The sequence below is a fragment of the Ips typographus genome, linkage group LG5 (genome assembly GCF_016097725.1).
Source record: "Ips typographus isolate SLU linkage group LG5, UJ_Ityp_2.0, whole genome shotgun sequence".
Classification (NCBI taxonomy): domain Eukaryota; kingdom Metazoa; phylum Arthropoda; class Insecta; order Coleoptera; family Curculionidae; genus Ips; species Ips typographus.
Genome location: NC_138426.1, coordinates 856,049 through 875,580, shown reverse-complemented (window position 1 = coordinate 875,580; position 19,532 = coordinate 856,049). Strand labels below are relative to the sequence as shown.

At 35.7% G+C, this 19,532-nt stretch overlaps 1 protein-coding gene across 2 annotated transcripts in view; it reads left to right on the top strand.

Annotated features, from left to right (window-relative positions):
• The window catches only part of dsx (transcription factor doublesex), a 164,785-nt gene that overhangs the window by 111,192 nt on the left and 34,061 nt on the right, over positions 1 to 19,532 (top strand). The window contains exon 3 of one of the 2 annotated variants that reach the window (XM_081980710.1): positions 16,136 to 16,417. In XM_081980710.1, coding sequence (XP_081836836.1) covers positions 16,136 to 16,410 — 275 coding nt within the window. In that variant the 3' untranslated portion in view covers positions 16,411 to 16,417. Of the gene's footprint in view, positions 1 to 16,135; positions 16,575 to 19,532 lie in introns of those variants that run through there. The other variant, XM_081980709.1, reaches the window with a different exon arrangement.

Here is a 19,532-nt window from a genome sequence, read left to right as displayed (position 1 = left end):
AATAAGGTTTGTTTTCGCTTGAGGTAAAAACCATTTACAACGAAAAAACCCATTAGAACTCTCGTGTGTTTCAAGCAATAATCGACTTTATTTACCTCTACTGTGTTCCCCAAAAAACTATTTAGTTTCTAAAGGAAAATTACAATTTCTGTCTTGCTTTACTGCTGTTATAAAGAGAGACAGAAAAAGTGCAACAAAACAATTATTTGACCAGCAGCATTTGTAAATGTAATGTAAAATAACAAATTTATTTGAAAATTTTGAAAAAATGGATAATCTGAATTTTGTACTAATGGGTTTCCATTTGAAAAAACAAACTAATCAAATTTTCTTAACTTACTATTTAGATACGCCGTATACATAAAACACACATTACATACATACAAATTTGAGACACTCTGTACCAATGTAAAGAGGCCTTTTCATCCAGAAAACCTTCTTTAGGTTTCTAAAGTAAGCCAACTTCAGAAAAAATTAAAATATATTTTAGTACAACATTGTAGCCTTAAGTAATTGAAAACGGAACTAGATTCAATCGTTTAAAGGCTTAACAGCCACTTTATGCAAGAACTGCTAGTAATAAATATTAAATAAGAATAAATTAGTATACGGAATAAACTAGTTGTACTAGCATTATCATTTTGCAATAAATCAACCTGTGATTACTATTAGTTGGCAAACATATATGCAAACTGATTTACTTCTTGTAAACTGAAATCTTTCAACACATTATTCAGACATAACTTGTTGCATTTTAGGTGTAAAGTTGGGTTATATTGTAAGATTTTTACGATTTAAATTAAACCCATCAGATCTGTAGTCCCCTGATACCCAAATTAATCAAAGTTACTTGATTGATACAGCACATTATTAATTATAACTTTGGCAACAATGCACTGTTACTGCACGTTACGGAATTGAAAAGAGTCTCTAATTACGTCACGGGGGGATCGTGCCAGGCTCATTTTAACATTTTATTTAATCCGTTCATGAAAGTACTAGCAATTTAATATTGAAAAGCAAAACTTAATAGCACATTTGTAAGGGATAAACTGTATTAGGTTGTCTGTATTAAATTACAATTGTCTCAACTTTAACATTAATAGATTCTGATTAATAACTACTATTTTTCTACCGTTTAATAAAACAACCTAATAGCGGATTAAGTCACACCCAAGAATAATTATTGAATTATTAATTAGACAGGTAAAATGTTCTCTATTGCTTACAATATTGTTTAGACATGATTATTTTATCTGTATTAGTAACAACATTATTACGCTATTTCTATAATTGTATGACACAAGTTGCCAAGATGAAAAATTGCAATTTTAAGTACTTTTTTGAAGTTATTTAAGAAGTTATTTCAGGAAAACTTTGAAAAGCTATAGATACAGAAGATTTTTATTTTAAATTGTATTTATTCTTTAATTTTCGCACAATGCACCAAAGTGCTATTTTTCCACTAGTTTGATTTTTCAAGTGAGCTTTGTTGGTTTATTTAATAAGCTATCAAAAAGTGTTAATAAAGAAAGTTGTAGCAAATTTTATGCTCTACAAGTTTACATATATAAGTGCTTTCATCCTTAAAGGCTTTCTCAACTGGTTACAGGCCAAAAAGTGACAGAATGCACCAAAGTGCTATGCTTCAACTAGTTTAATTTTTCAAGTGTAGCTTCGTTATTTGAGGAGTTTTCAAAGAGTGTTAATAAAGAAAGTTGTAGCAAATTTCCTGCTCTACAAGTTTACATTTCAGTGCTTTCATCCTTAAAGGCTTTCTCAACTGGTTACAGGCCAAAAAGTGACAAAATGCTATGCTTCAACTAGTTTAATTTTTCAAGTGTAGCTTCGTTATTTGAGGAGTTTTCAAAAAGTGTTAATGAAGAAAGTTGTAGCAAATTTCCTGCTCTACAAGTTTATATTTAAGTGCTTTCATCCTTAAAGGCTTTCTCAACTGGTTACAGGCCAAAGAGTGACAAAATACACCAAAGTGCTATGCTTCAACTAGTTTAATTTTTCAAGTGTAGCTTCGTTATTTGAGGAGTTTTCAAAAAGTGTTAATAAAGAAAGTTGTAGAAAATTTCCTGCTCTACAAGTTTACATTTCAGTGCTTTCATCCTTAAAGGCTTTCTCAACTGGTTACAGGCCAAAAAGTGTCAAAATGCACCAAAGTGCTATGCTTCAACTAGTTTAACTTTTCAAGTGTAGCTTTGTTATTTGAGGAGTTTTCAAAAAGTGTTAATAAAGAAAGTTGTAGCAAATTTTATGCTCTACAAGATTACATTTCAGCTTTGGGCTACCAATCAGTGTATGTGACATTTTGACGTGTCTGTCAAAATAACCGAGTTAAAAAACGTTGTACCGGTTATACAGTGTCAACGCCCTCTAGTGACGTAATTTTTATCGGATACACCATTTATTACGTTTTATAAAAGCTGAAACTTTGGGCTATCATTTAGTTTATGTGTTATTTTGACGTAATTGTCAAAATAATCGAGTTAGACAAAAAGAAATACGAGGTACTTAGGCACAGAAAACTATCTAGTTATGGTTATATAGGTTTGACGCCCTCTAGTGGCGTAATTTTAACGGTTACACCATAACATTTTTACGTTTTATAAAAGCGGAAACTTTGGGCTACCAATCAGTTTATGTGTCATTTTGACGTATCTGTCAAAATAACCGAGTCAGACAAGAAGAAGTACAAGATGTGTACTGAAAACTACCTAGTTGTAATGGCGTAATTCTAACGATTACATCAAACTATTTTGACGGATTTTAAAAGCTGTCTCTTAGGGTTACCAATTAGTGTAGGTGTCATTTTGACAGATCTGTCAAAATAATCGACTTAGACAAGTTGAAAGCACAAGTTGAAAACACAAAACGAGAGAGTTGTACAAATCAAAATTGTAGTATTTAACCACCCTGCAAGTTTCAACTTAATATTTTCTCGAATTTTTCAGAAAAACCCTCTTCTCTGCTCATCCAGCCCTCTCACAAATTGTCAAAAACAGCTCCACGTATGGAATTCCTAGAAACTGACTGACCTGTCCTACACCATAAAATTTACGATCCCAAAATAATGGGGTCTTGTTGAGTCAAAATATACGAAAGCAGACCGACACAGCTTAAAACGATGATTTTATTATCCCGTATCGATTGGCAGTAAATATTTTGCTTCAAAAGAGTTTAAGACGTTTTGGTCCTATAGCTTTAGGTTTAATATAACGTTTACGACGTTGTATTCATGAATAGCCCCTGCACATAACCATATTTTGATGTCTAATTTTACTGTACAATGCATCATTTAAAGTTTATGAAGGATTAAGATCCTTTTGAAAGACGGACATAAACTAGAGACAAAGTTAATGTATGATAAATCATGTCATGTTGTTTTATTGTCAGTTATCCTCTGTATGACTTCTTGTTGTTGTTTTATTTTTATGATCAATGCAGAATGCAATCATTCGTGTGAAGAAAAATAATACAAAACAAAACAAATTTACTTGAACTTGAATTCACACACTTTGTGGAAACTCAATTCAAACATCAGTATGTTAGGTTAGAGAAACTTGTAGTGTAGTTTCTCTTTATGGCTCATCGTTCGCAGCTGCAAAGTCAGGTCAATAGGTGGAATACCCGTTATGACCTGCAGTGCCTCCAACGATACTGTGCGGTATGAAGATGCAACTCTGATGAGAGCCTTCCTCTGTGTGCTTTCCAGGATTGTCTTGTATTTGCTCGTCGAAACTATGCCTCCCCACAAGCCTTACAGCAGTAACCTTTTCTTGCTTTCTGGTCATCAACCACCATGTTTGGCCAAACTTCATGCTAGCTCCTATATGACAGCCCAAGTATTTAGCCCCAGTAGTGCAACCAAAGCTAACTGACAGGCCTGATCTTTAGCACTAGGAAATCCGTCTTGTTCAACGCCAGCTCCAGGTGGTTGTCGGTCATCCATGAGTAAATCATCCGAACTGTGGTGTCGATCTTTTGTCCTAGTTTATACTTGCCAACAGCATTGATCACCGTTACCAAGTCGTCCGCATATCCGATGGCTACTACCCCTTCTGGAAATGGAAATTTGAGTAAGAAATCGTACAGGATATGTCCAAGAACAGATTCTGCGGTATGCCCGCCGATATGTTGTGCCTGATGTTTCTGTCTTCCACCACCCTGTCGGTAAGTAGTCCACTACAAGGTTGATTAGGTATCGGGGTGTTTGTCTGTTTTCCATGGCATTTATGATACCTACATCAAGTACTTCAGAAACAGATGAACAAACGTCAGTCAATCCTAAAATAACACAAAAAGGGTTATTTGGAAAATTTCTCCTGTATGGAGGACAACGGAGAATATGAAACCTCATTAGATCGCAGAAAAAAAACATTTAACGAACAATTTGTTTTGTCCCAATTTTGGAATTTTAGCCAAGAGATGATAGTTAATCAAAAAAATTGATGACACCAGACAATACTAAAGGGCGAAGGACCAGTGGATGTCAGACTTCTTCTTCTTCTTCTTATTCAGATTCAAAATCTCGCGATCTGTTAGTTTTGCAGGTTTCTCTGGATCAATTCTTGGGAGGTGGACTGCCAGCTGTCCTTCCATCTCTTAGGTGGTCTTCCGGGTGTCCTATTGGTTTCCCTTCAAGGGCGATGCGTGGCAGTCTTCCCTCTTCCATTCTTCTCACGTGAGCGTATCAACATCTTTTTCTTTGTCTCCCCCATCTTACGATGTTTTGCACCCCACATTGTTCCCTATTGTCAGTGTTGTCCTAATTCGGTCTATTCTTGTTTTTCCCATTATAGTACTGAGCGTCTTCATTTCGGCTACTCGAAGCATTCTTTTCGTTTTGTTGGTTTCTTCTATGATTTTGTCCTGAACTACCAGCTTATATTACGGGATCTTTAGCAAAGGTTATGCTTTTCGTTTTTTCTATAGATATGGTCATGTTCATCGCTTGGCTGACCTGGCAGAATTGGTGGAGTGGTCTCTGTAGATCGTCCTTCGTTTCCACGAAAATAGCTGCATCATCGGCGTAGCATACCATGCTGATTCTTTTATTCTGTCCCATTCGGTATCCCATATTTAGTGATGATACTTCCTCTATAATTCTGTCCATTAAGAGATTGAACAGAAATGGCTAAGGCTGTCACCTTATCTGATGCCTCCTGGTGTCGGTATCTCTTCCGTATAAGTGTCTCCTTTAGTCATGTTGTTCATATTGAGCCTGCGGACTGCTCTTGCTATGGTATCTGGCGTTTCTTTCGCTATCAGTATATTTATGATGTCGGGGAGGCACACCCTATCAAATGCCTTGGTCAAATCGATGAATCAGACATATGCTGGTGTATTAAATTCGATTGATTTTTCTTTTAGTTGTTTGATAACGAATATGGCGTCGGTCGAGGATCTGTTTCGTCTGAAGCATTGTTCTTCCCTGTTTGTTATTTGTGTTTCAAGTCTTTCCTTCTGAATGCCGGTAGTTGTGTGAGTGCGTCTTCTGTCCTTTCTTGAATATGGGAATAGTTATACTTTTGTGCCATTCTGTAGGTATTTCCGATGTTTCTAAAATTTTGTTGTAGAGGATTTTTAGATGTTTTCCTAGTTCAGGTCCGGCATATTTCAGAAGTTCGTTTGGGATGAGGTCTGTCCCGGGAGCTTTTCTGTTTTTAAATTTTTTGATTTTTGCCATTACCTCTTCTTCGTTCAGTGTTATTTGATGGTTTGTCTCGTAGTTTTCGATGCTTATGGCTTCTTCGGTGTTCCTGAAAGTATTTTTCCCATACATCTTTGGTGACTCCTTTTGTTTGCACAAACTCATTTATTGGCTTTTTCCTGTTCTGGAGCATCTTCCAGAATTTCTTCTGGGCTCCATATTGGTCGTGATCCATATCGCTTGTAAATTTTGCCCAGTAATCTCGGTTTATGGCTTTAATATTAAGCTTTTCGATGGTTGCTGTAGGGTTTTTGATCCAGTGGGGTATTTCCATGTTCATTTTCACAGTAGTAGGTTGTGACATGTCATGCTTCTTAGCTTGAATTGCTTTCTCCATGGCTTCCCATTAAAGATCAATATTATTGGCATTTCCTTCGGGTATTACACAGGAGTGGAGGTCAATCTCTCTTTATCATTTTTAAGCAGTTGCAGGTCTTATTTTAATTGTCTTTTCTACATTACTCACGGGTTTGGCAATGGGTGTTATTATCTATTCAAAACTAGTAAATAATAAGCATGTTATTAAACAGAGTAGTCTATTCCATAAACATATTACATAACAAACAAAAGTCTTTGGTAACATGACTCGGAATTGGTGTTACGCAATATTATAATGACATCTAACACCATCATTCTCGTTAAAAAAAATTCTTGTTATAGGTTCATGGAAGCTTTATGGACGAAACGTGCCATTCAGCCGGTAATTTGAAAATGTATTAAATTTACACAAAATACAAACAAAATGTATGAAACATTATCCGGGCGTTGAATACGACGTTGCCAGCACGTAACGACTTTAGGGACATTATACGACCAATATTGTTCGCTGGTAGTATTTCTGCAATGGCACGCATATGTACACACTAAAAATATTATAACCTATGCATTTATGACGACCGTAAATAACCGTTTAACGATTTTGTGCAGTTGTTTGAAAGGAGCACTATTTTACTGTTGTTCTTATGCCAGTCTACGACAAATACATCTCGGTTTTGTTTTTGTCCACTTTCCTTTCGTATTGTATTGTCAGGTTTTGCTAAACTTGTTCAAGCATGCAGTGGCGGATTGGAAAACGACTGTTCAGTAAATCAACTTGTTGTGATGGGTCTTAACTTACCATTGCTTAACTCTAGAAGGTTGAGCCAAAGTTCAAGACTTCTGGGGCCTAATTCTTGAACGTCGAGAGTAGAATTACCGATAGAAGTGTTGATAGAATGTGACAGAACTGGTTGACAAAAACAGGTTTCTGTCAAATTATGTGTTCCGTTCTCTTGGTAACTCCACTCGATTCAAGAATCTAGGGCCTGGTGTCTTCCCAACCAATAAATCAAACGATTTTTTAAAGAATCATACATAACTATGTCAACATTTTTAGAACCTTCGGTTATATCATTTTAGTCTACTTTCCAAAGAATTCCAAAAATCTGCTTAAAACAGTCATTTTCTCACTCCAAGTGAGTTTAACAAGCGATTTTGTCCTTGACTGTTCTTTCAAACTGTGTTTCTGGCAGTTCAAATTTTGACACCGCTTTTCTTCCTGACTACAAAATCTTGTTGTGTTTTCCAGGTTGTTGAATAGGAAATTTAATGGGGATTCCAAAAATGTGCTTTAAACAGTAATTTTCTCACTCCAAGTGAGTTTAACAAGCAATCTTGTCCTTGACTGTTCTTTCAAACTGTGTTTCTGGCAGTTCAAATTTTGACACCGCTTTTCTCCCTGACTGTACTAAACTGTTTAGTGTTTTTCGGGTTATTGGATAGGAAATTTAATGAGGATTCCAGAAATGTGCTAAAAACAGTCATTTTCTCACTCCAAGTGAGTTTAAGAAGCGATTTTGTCCTTGACTGTTCTTGCAAACTGTGTTTCTGGCAGTTCAAATTTTGACACCGCTTTTCTCCCTGACTGTACCAAACTGTTTAGTGTTTTTTAGGTTGTTGAATAGGAACTTTAATGGGGATTCCAAAAATGTGCTTTAAACATTAATTTTCTCACTCCAAGTGAGTTTAACAAGCAATTTTGTTTTTGACTGTTCTTTCAAACTTTATTTCTGGCAGTTCAAATTTTGACACCGCTTTTCTCTCTGACAGTAGCATATCTTGTTATGTTTTTTTATGTTATTGGTTAGGAAATTTAATGAGGATTCCAAAAATGTACTTAAAACTGTAATTTTCTAACACCAAGTGAGTTTTACAGGCGATTTTTTCTTTGACTGTTTTTTCAAACTGTATTTCTGACAGTTCAAATTTTGACACCGCTTTTCTCCCTGACTCAACCAAATCTTGTTGTGTTTTTTCAGGTTATTGGATAGGAAATTTAATGAGGATTCCAGAAATGTGCTAAAAACAGTCATTTTCTCACTCCAAGTGAGTTTAAGAAGCGATTTTGTCCTTGACTGTTCTTTCAAACTGTGTTTCTGGCAGTTCAAATTTTGACACCGCTTTTCTCCCTGACTGTACCAAACTGTTTAGTGTTTTTTAGGTTGTTGAATAGGAAATTTAATGGGGATTCCAAAAATGTGCTTTAAACATTAATTTTCTCACTCCAAGTGAGTTTAACAAGCGATTTTGTCCTTGACTGTTCTTTCAAACTGTGTTTCTGGCAGTTAAAATTTTGACACCGCTTTTCTTCCTGACTGTACCACACTGTTTAGTGTTTTTCAGGTTGTTGAATAGGAAATTTAATGGGGATTCCAAAAATGTGCTTAAAACAGTCATTTTCCCACTCCAAGTGAGTTTAACAAGCGATTTTGTCATTGACTGTTCTTTCAAACTGTGTTTCTGGCAGTTCAAATTTTGACACCGCTTTTCTTCCTGACTACAAAATCTTGTTGTGTTTTCCAGGTTGTTGAATAGGAAATTTAATGGGGATTCCAAAAATGTGCTTAAAACAGTCATTTTCCCACTCCAAGTGAGTTTAACAAGCGATTTTGTCCTTGACTGTTCTTTCAAACTGTGTTTCTGGCAGTTCAAATTTTGACACCGCTTTTCTCCCTGACTGTACTAAACTGTTTAGTGTTTTTCGGGTTATTGGATAGGAAATTTAATGAGGATTCCAGAAATGTGCTAAAAACAGTCATTTTCTCACTCCAAGTGAGTTTAAGAAGCGATTTTGTCCTTGACTGTTCTTGCAAACTGTGTTTCTGGCAGTTCAAATTTTGACACCGCTTTTCTCCCTGACTGTACCAAACTGTTTAGTGTTTTTTAGGTTGTTGAATAGGAAATTTAATGGGGATTCCAAAAATGTGCTTTAAACATTAATTTTCTCACTCCAAGTGAGTTTAACAAGCAATTTTGTTTTTGACTGTTCTTTCAAACTTTATTTCTGGCAGTTCAAATTTTGACACCGCTTTTCTCTCTGACAGTAGCATATCTTGTTATGTTTTTTTATGTTATTGGTTAGGAAATTTAATGAGGATTCCAAAAATGTACTTAAAACTGTAATTTTCTAACACCAAGTGAGTTTTACAGGCGATTTTTTCTTTGACTGTTTTTTCAAACTGTATTTCTGACAGTTCAAATTTTGACGCTGCTTTTCTTCCTGACTGTACCATATCTTGTTGTGTTTTTTCAGGTTATTGGATAGAAAATTTAAGAAAGATTTCAAAAATGTGCTTAAATCGGTCATTTTATCACTCCAAGTGAGTTTTAGAGTCGATTGTATCTTTGACTGTTCTTGCAAACTGTGTTTCTGGCAGATCAAATTTTGACACCGCTTTTCTCCCTGACTACCATATTATTATGTTGTTGTGTTTTTTCAGGTTATTGGATAGGAAATTTAATGGGGTTTCCAAAAATGTACTTTAAACAGTCATTTTCTCACTCTAAGTGGGTTTGACAAGCAATAATGTCTCTGAGTGTCAAACTCTATTCAAAAGTTGCAAAAAATGGGGTTTAGAATTTTTTTTTGCAGTATTCGAAGCAAAACGTGTCTGAGATTTATGGTAGTTATTTAGACAGTGGTCACGTGACTGCCTAGCAAAATTATCCTCCAAAAACCACGTGATGTCTGTCACTTATGTCAAAACTCTCAAAATTTTCGAAAATTACAGTTTTCGAAACAAGACGTGATTCTGAGATTTATGACACTTATTTTGACATTTTTCAGCAAATTTGTGGTAAAAAGTAGTTTTTTAGTAAAAAAGTTGGAAGATTGGAACTAATTTTGTACAAAGAATCACTTTGTCAGAAAAGTTTTACTTGATTTATTCTACTATTGATAATCCAAAATATGTAAAATAATAAATAAAAAATCAAATCAACCTCTTATTCAGACTTTATTTTTTTACAGCCATGACAGGAAAATAGTATCTTTAAAGCAAATTTCAATTAGATCCATAAATTTACTGGTAAAATTGGTAAATTTTACTGTCACACTGAATTTTACTTTACTTTACCGCTCCAAGTTACCTTACGCCCATCATTACTTTTTAAAGTATTTTACAGCCGTGTGCCACCCTGTACAATACACTGACTGAACTAATCCAATATATGAAGTGTCTATCTGAAAATAAATACAAAATTTACTTTTTCTGATTTTGTTTGTTTGTTTGTAACCGCCAAACGGTTTTAAGGTGACATTGTTGTGAAAGGAGAAAATGTTATCTATTTACTACAGTTATTCATCGATAACCTTGCACTTCATTAACAGTGGCGTGCGCATCAGAATTTTTCAACGTTAGCCCTTACTAATTATTTATTTTTGCGTTAATTACATTATATTTTCTACATACAGCTCCAATATAAATATGCTAGAACAATCTATTATAAATTGTTCGGAATAAAAAACTTGATTTGAGGAAGATCAAAACCAAAAAAAATTACCGCACTGTAAGTACTCTTTGGAGCAAGAAAAATATGGAGCCAAATTTGACAGCCTTCACGTGACAGCGGTCTAAAAAAGGTTTACCTTGAACCGTTATTTTGAATTACGGCAAAGGAATCAGTTACATTTAAAGTTCGTACGTTTGGAGTATCTACTATAATTAAAAAATACTTTTGAACACGTTCAAGCTAACTGTTTCCATTTAAATTTGCAAAAAAGTTTACATGTGCAGCATTTGCGTAAATGTAAATGTTTTACCTTTTTTGATCATTAGAATCACTTTTTGGATACAAATACAACAAAATTGCGAAATATGTTTATTTATATGTTATCTCCCATTATAGTTTGCGCTCCGACCTTCACCAAATGACTTTGTAAATTCGCATTTGTAACAAAATTACACGAAACACACATTACGTACTATCTGTTGGCTGATGTATGCATTAATTGCATCTCAACACAGAAATTGTTGTGTGGGAAACGTATTAATAGTGCTAGACGAATACCTTGGCACTCGTAAACTGTCTGAGGTTGTGACTTTAATTCCTGCTTGGTGTTAGCATATTGATGGTAATTTAAGAAGGTGTGTCAATTAGGTAGCTAATATTTATGGAAAAAAAAATAAATTGTTCACTTAGTACGCCTCTGGAATTGTTATTTATTTGTTTATAGTAATAGACTGTAATGCTAAGCTCGCATGTGTGGAATTTCACAAGTTCACATACAGATTTTAACAAGTTAAAGCTTACTTTAGTAAAACAATTGGAATTTTATTTTTTTTGTCCATATTAATGAATTTAATGCTAAGTTCACATCCATTTAATGGATTTACAAAGTCAAGAAAGAGATAAAATAGTATATACATATACAAGATAGGATAGTTTGTGCCATTTTGAGGTATCTGTCAAAAGAACCGAAGAAGCACAAAAATCGACCAAGTTGTAACGGTTATTCAACTTTAACGCCCTCTAGTGGCAAAATTCTAATGGTTACACCCTAACACTTTTACGGTTTTTGAAAGCTACCTCTTTGGGCTACCAGCGTGTGACATTTTGACGTATCTGTCAAAAAGTTAGTTCATAAAGCCATAAAACTACAAAAGATACTTGAAAACAATGTAAATGAGTATAAATAAGCTGAATGAAACTGAAAACTAACCTCCATACTTCAGAATTGTCAGAATCATAACCATAAACTTATAAAACAATTTTTATACATTTTCTATAGAGTTTAACAAACTTCAGAGTTTTTTTTTATAGTTTCTTAGTTATTTTGAACTGGATTTTGACAAATGTGACTTGAAGCTGTCAATTTTGGACGCAGCTTGATCTGTCACAAGGCAACTGTCATCAAGCCTGTTCATAAAGCTACAAAACATACTTGAAAATAAATGAAATGAGTATAAATAAGCTGAATGGCACTTTATAGCTTTATGAACACAATTTTGACAGTTGTTAAGGTAATGACAGATCAAATGACAATCACAAACTAACTACCATACTTCACAACTGTCAGAATCATAACCATAAACTTATAAAACTATTTTTATATATTTTCTATAGAATTTAACAAACTTCAGGGTTTCTTTATAGTTTTTTGTCATTTTGGACTGGATTTTGACAAATGTGACATGTAGCTGTCAATTTTGGACGCAGTTTGATCTGTCACAAGGCAACTGTCATCAAGACTGTTCAAAAAGCTGTAACGCCTCCTTTACGTACCGGTCCTGGTACGGTTTTTGCCACACCTAGGGGTAGGTGCTTTGAAACTCGGGCGCCACCTTAGTTTTATTTGGAGAAGCGTAACTAAGGAACTCGCTTCGTATACCTGGGGAGCTTTTACACAGTCGAAGACAGAGTTCACGTTTATCTGTGAATGGATGAAGGGAGTGGGACAAAAATAAGGAAACACGGGGTAGTCAGCAAAATTAAACAAGTCGTGTTAACCATGAAAAATAACAAACATTCATATCCTTACTTAAAACTCTAGCACAAATGAACAAACAGAGAACAACACAGCCTCGTGTTCATATTAATAAACGGTACAGTCCGACCTGGAGATCCTAACTAAATCAATACGGTAACTTTGAAACGGAAAACAAACGGACAACATAACCTAGTGTTCAGAACGGGGAACGGTACGGAGAACTAAGACGGTTTCGAAACGGTAAACAGACGGTTACGGTATGCATGACAGATTCGGACGGTATGAAAACTGTGCTCTGGGGGTACAGACGGGGTCAGAGAATCGGTAACAGCTTTCAAACGGTCAGCCCTCGGAGTTGACCAGTTGGGGGCTAAAACGGCCGGAGCTGACAGTCCGAAGGAAACGGTTCGGAAATACCTAGGCGTTAGTGAGATTGTAGCCTCCGGAGTTGACCAGCAGTGTTATAACATCCTGTACTGGCGGTCCGAAGGAAACGATTCGGAAATACCTAGGCGATAGTGAGATTGTAGCCTCCGGAGTTGACCAGCAGTGTTATAACATCCGGTACTGGCAGTCCAGAGGAAACAACTCAAATCGCCGAGAGGTTTTCGGAGTCGTGGCCCTCGAAGTTAACCAGCAGTGTTATAACATCCTGTACTGGCGGTCCGAAGGAAACGATTCCGAAATACCTACACCTTCAAAGCTTGCCCCCAGGAACAATAAAATTTACCGTTCAACTGGCTGAAGCGTCGGTCGGTAGTCACTAGTCGATGGTCCGGAATGAACTGACTGCAGCGTCGGTTGGTTCGGTTCGATAAGAACTCCGGGATCAACTGAACTATGTAGCGCGCGGCGCATCACCTGTTTACCAGCTCGCGAGTCGCGACGGCGCGATGTTGCTTCGTTTACGCTACCGCGGCTGCGCGCTGAACCTTGATCGATCGCGGCGGTGCGTTCACCATTCTGTCGCGAAGACGCATTGTAACTTAAGCGTGTGAGGCTGCGCATTGTTTTCTTTAATCTAATTCTACATATTAACAAAAAATTAGTAACTTCGTTACAAAGCTACAAAACAGACTTGAAAAGAATTGAAATAAGCTGAATGCCACTTTATAGCTTTTTGAACACAATTTTGACAGTTGTTAAGGTAGTGACAGATCAAATGACAATCACAAACTAACCACCATACTGCACAACTGCTAGAATCATAATCATAACATGTAGCTGTCAATTTTGGATGCAGCTTGATCTGTCACAAGGCACCTGTCAAAAAGCCTGTTCATAAAGCTATAAAGCTACAAAACATACTTGAAAATAATTGAAATGAATATAAATAAGCTGAATGGCACTTTAGAGCTTTATGAACACAATTTTGACAGTTAAGGTAGTGACAGATCGAATGACAATGACAAACTAACCACCATACTTCACAACTGTCAGAATTATAACCATAAACTTATAAAACTATTTTTATATATTTTCTGAGTTTAACAAACTTCAGGGTTTCTTTATAGTTTTTTAGTCATTTTGGACTGGATTTTGACATATGTGACATGTAGCTGTCAATTTTGGACGCAGCTTGATCTGTCACAAGACAACTGTCAAAAAGCCTGTTCATAAAGCTATAAAGCTACAAAGCATACTTGAAAAGAATTGAAATGAGTATAAATAAGCTGAATGGCACTTTATAGCTTTATGAACACAATTTTGACAGTTGTTAAGGTAGTGACAGATCGAATGACAATCAAACTAACCACCATACTTCACAACTGTCAGAATCATAACCATAAACTTATAAAACTATTTTTATATATTTTCAGAGTTTAACAAACTTCAGGGTTTCTTTATAGTTTTTTAGTAATTTTGGACTGGATTTTGACAAATGTGACTTGAAGCTGTCAATTTTGGATGCAGCTTGATCTGTCACAAGACAACTGTCAAAAAGCCTGTTCATAAAGCTATAAAGCTACAAAGCATACTTGAAAAGAATTGAAATGAGTACAAATAATCTGAATGGCACTTTATAGCTTTTTGAACACAATTTTGACAGTTGTTAAGGTAGTGACAGATCGAATGACAATCTCAAACTAACCACCATACTTCACAACTGTCAGAACCAAATCCATAAACTTATAAAACTATTTTTATACATTTTCTATAGAGTTTAACAAACTTCAGGGTTTCTTTATAGTTTTTTTGTAATTTTGGACTGGATTTTGACAAATGTGACTTGAAGCTGTCAATTTTGGACGCAGCTTGATCTGTCACAAGGCAACTGTCATCAAGCTTGTTCATAAAGCTACAAAACATACTTGAAAATAAATGAAATAAGTATAAATAAGCTGAATGGGACTTTATAGCTTTATGAACACAATTTTGACAGTTGTTAAGGTAGTGACAGATCAAATGACAATCTCAAACTAACCACCATACTTCAAGACTGTCAGAATCATAATCATAAACTTATAAAACTATTTTTATATATTTTCTATAGAATTTAACAAACTTCAGGGTTTCTTTATAGTTTTTTAGTTATTTTGGACTGGATTTTGACAAATGTGACATGTAGCTGTCAATTTTGGACGCAGTTTGATCTGTCACAAGGCAACTGTCATCAAGCCTGTTCATAAAGCTACAAAACAGACTTGAAAAGAATTTAAATAAGCTGAATGGCACTTTATAGCTTTTTGAACACAATTTTGACAGTTGTTAAGGTAGTGACAGATCAAATGACAATCTTAAACTCACCACCATACTGCACAACTGCTAGAATCATAATCATAACATGTAGCTGTCAATTTTGGATGCAGCTTGATCTGTCACAATGCAACTGTCATCAAGCCTGTTCATAAAGCTATAAAGCTACAAAACATACTTGAAAACAATGTAAGTGAGTATACATAAGCTTAATGGCACTTTATAGCTTTATGAACACAATTTTGACAGTTGTTAAGGTAGTGACAGATCAAATGACAATCTTAAACTCACCACCATACTTCACAACTGTCAGAATTATAACCATAAACTTATAAAACTATTTTTATATATTTTCTGAGTTTAACAAACTTCAGGGTTTCTTTATAGATTTGTAGTCATTTTGGACTGGATTTTGACAAATGTGTCTTGAAGCTGTCAACTTTGGACGCAGCTTGATCTGTCACAAGGCAACTGTCATCAAGCCTTTTCATAAAGCTACAAAACAGACTTGAAAAGAATTGAAATAAGCTGAATGGCACTTTATAGCTTTTTGAACACAATTTTGACAGTTGTTAAGGTAGTGACAGATCAAATGACAATCACAAACTAACCACCATACTGCACAACTGCTAGAATCATAATCATAAACTTATAAAACTATCTTTATAGTTTTTTTGTCATTTTGGGCTGGATTTTGACAAATGTGACATGTAGCTGTCAATTTTGGACGCAGCTTGACCTGTCACAAACTTGCCAACTGTCAAAATTTCAATAATATGATTATAAATGTTTTCAGATAAACTTAGTCATAGACAGTGGTCGTAGAAAAAGTATAACATTGTCTTTAAGAAATAATGGCTGTACTAAAAAAATATATTAAACTTAGTGTTTTGTGAGATATTGAAACTGTATTAATATTGAATTTTTGTCCAAAAAAAAAATGATTTAAACACGTTTTTCTTCTGCAGCATTTATGGAAATCCGCGCCAAAGCAGCAGAAGAAGCAGCAGCCCGGTACACCAGTTACCAGATCCCGTACAGCGGTCTGTACACGTCTGCTGCGGCTGTAGCCGCCCTCTACACGCCATCCTTTTACTTGCCATCAATGACAGTTTACCCGCATACGGCCGCCACATCGATCATGCCGCCCACAGTGCCGCCCATTCCATGTTCGTCGCCGCCCTCACCTACCTCACCCCATAACTTAACTATGCCATTTCGACCGCGGAGTCGGTCAGGATAGATTTTGGGTGAGTGTCTGTTATTTTTTAATAAATATTGTACAGTTTTTTTTTTGTTTATTAATTAGTTTTATATTTGTTAAAATAATTGTACTGGTTTCATCAATTATTATTTCTGTATAATGTATTGTGATTTGTCAATATAAATTGGTAGTTTTTGAGTTAATTTGTTGCTTTAATGACAATGTTTAAAAAAGTTGGGTTTTTTAAACCGCCCCTAAATATACAGGGTAGTCCACTACGAACCGCAGCGATACTGCAATTTTTAGCCTAACTAGTCTATTTAAAATATTTTCTGAATAATGACACTTTGTCTTATACTTTTCCAGAACTCTTTGAAATTGCAAGACATCTCTAGGAGCATTTTGAAAGCTCTATAAACCTCTAAATGCTATTAAGAACATTCTAATATACGTCAGAGGCCTCTACAAGTGTCTTAAACATTCCCAGACTTGTTTTAAATTGTCAGACGTCTCTAGGACTGTTTTGAATGTGCCAAAGACCTCTAAATGCTACTGGGAACCTTCTGAAACGTTTCAGAGCACTTTACAACTGTCTTATACCTTCCCAGAACTCTTTGAAATTGCCAAAGACCTCTAGGAACATTTTGAAAGCTCTATAGACCTCTAAATGCTATTAAGAACCTTCTAATTTGTGTCAGAGGCCTCTACAAGTGTCTTAAACATTCTCAGACTTGTTGTAAATCGTCAGACGCCTCTAAGACTGTTTTGAATGTATCAAAGACCTCTAAATACTACTGGGAACTTTGTGAAAAGTTTCAGAGTTCTCTATAACTGTCTTATACTTTTCCAGATTTCTTTGAAATTGCCAGACATCTCTAGGAGCATTTTGAAAGCTCTATAAACCTCTAAATGCTATTAAGAACATTCTAATATACGTCAGAGGCATCTACAAGTGTCTTAAACATACCCAGACTTGTTTTAAATTGTCAGACGTCTCTAGGACTGTTTTGAATGTGCCAAAGACCTCTAAATGCTACTGGGAAGTTTCTGAAAAGTTTCAGAGCACTTTACAACTGTCTTATACCTTCCCAGAACTCTTTGAAATTGCCAAAGACCTCTAGGAACATTTTGAAAGCTCTATAGACCCCTAAATGCTATTAAGAACCTTCTAGTTTGTGTCAGAGGCCTCTACAAGTGTCTTAAACATTCTCAGACTTGTTGTAAATCGTCAGACGCCTCTAAGACTGTTTTGAATGTATCAAAGACCTCTAAATACTACTGGGAACTTTGTGAAAAGTTTCAGAGTCCTCTACAACTGTCTTATAGTTTCTCAGATCTCTCTGAAGTTGCCAGAGAAGACTATGCGCATTTTGAAAGCTCTATAGACCTCTAAATGCTATTAAGAACTTTCTAATTTGTGTCAGAGGGCTCTACAAGTGTCTTAAACATTCTCAGACTTGTTTTAAATTGTCAGACGCCTCTAGGATTGTTTTGAATGTGCCAAAGACCTCTAAATGCTACTGGGAACTTTCTGAAACGTTTCAGAGCACTTTACAACTGTCTTATACCTTCCCAGAACTCTTTGAAATTTCCAAAGACCTCTAGGAACATTTTGAAAGCTCTATAGACCTGTAAATGCTATTAAGAACCTTCTAGTTTGTGTCAGACGGCTCTACAAGTGTCTTAAACATTCTCAGACTTGGTTTAAATTGTCAGACGCCTCTAGGACTGTTTTGAATGTGCCAAAGACCTCTAAATGCTACTGGGAACTTTCTGAAGAGTTTCAGAGCACTCTACAACTGTCTTATACTTTTCCAGAACTCTCTGAAATTGTCAGAGACCTCTAGGAGCATTTTGAAAGCTCTATAGACCTCTAAATGCTATTAAGAACATTCTAATATGTGTCAGAGGCCTCCACAAGTGTCTTAAATATTCTCAGACTTGTTTAGAATTGTCAGACGCCTCTAGGACTGTTTTGAATGTGCCAAAGACCTCTAAATGCTACTGGGAACTTTCTGAAACGTTTCAGAGCACTTTACAACTGTCTTATACCTTCCCAGAACTCTTTGAAATTTCCAAAGACCTCTAGGAACATTTTGAAAGCTCTATAGACCTGTAAATGCTATTAAGAACCTTCTAGTTTGTGTCAGACGGCTCTACAAGTGTCTTAAACATTCTCAGACTTGTTTTAAATTGTCAGACGCCTCTAGGATTGTTTTGAATGTGCCAAAGACCTCTAAATGCTACTGGGAACTTTCTGAAACGTTTCAGAGCACTTTACAACTGTCTTATACCTTCCCAGAACTCTTTGAAATTTCCAAAGACCTCTAGGAACATTTTGAAAGCTCTATAGACCTGTAAATGCTATTAAGAACCTTCTAGTTTGTGTCAGACGGCTCTACAAGTGTCTTAAACATTCTCAGACTTGGTTTAAATTGTCAGACGCCTCTAGGACTGTTTTGAATGTGCCAAAGACCTCTAAATGCTACTGGGAACTTTCTGAAGAGTTTCAGAGCACTCTACAACTGTCTTATACTTTTCCAGAACTCTCTGAAATTGTCAGAGACCTCTAGGAGCATTTTGAAAGCTCTATAGACCTCTAAATGCTATTAAGAACATTCTAATATGTGTCAGAGGCCTCCACAAGTGTCTTAAATATTCTCAGACTTGTTTAGAATTGTCAGACGCCTCTAGGACTGTTTTGAATGTGCCAAAGACCTCTAAATGCTACTGGGAACTTTCTGAAACGTTTCAGAGCACTTTACAACTGTCTTATACCTTCCCAGAACTCTTTGAAATTGCCAAAGACCTCTAGGAACATTTTGAAAGCTCTATAGACCTCTAAATGCTATTAAGAACCTTCTAGTTTGTGTCAGAGGCCTCTACAAGTGTCTTAAACATTCTCAGACTTGTTGTAAATCGTCAGACGCCTCTAAGACTGTTTTGAATGTATCAAAGACCTCTAAATACTACTGGGAACTTTGTGAAAAGTTTCAGAGTCCTCTACAACTGTCTTATACTTTCTCAGATCTCTCTGAAGTTGCCAGAGAAGTCTATGCGCATTTTGAAAGCTCTATAGACCTCTAAATGCTATTAAGAACATTCTAATATGTGTCAGAGGCCTCCACAAGTGTCTTAAACATTCTCAGACTTGTTTTAAA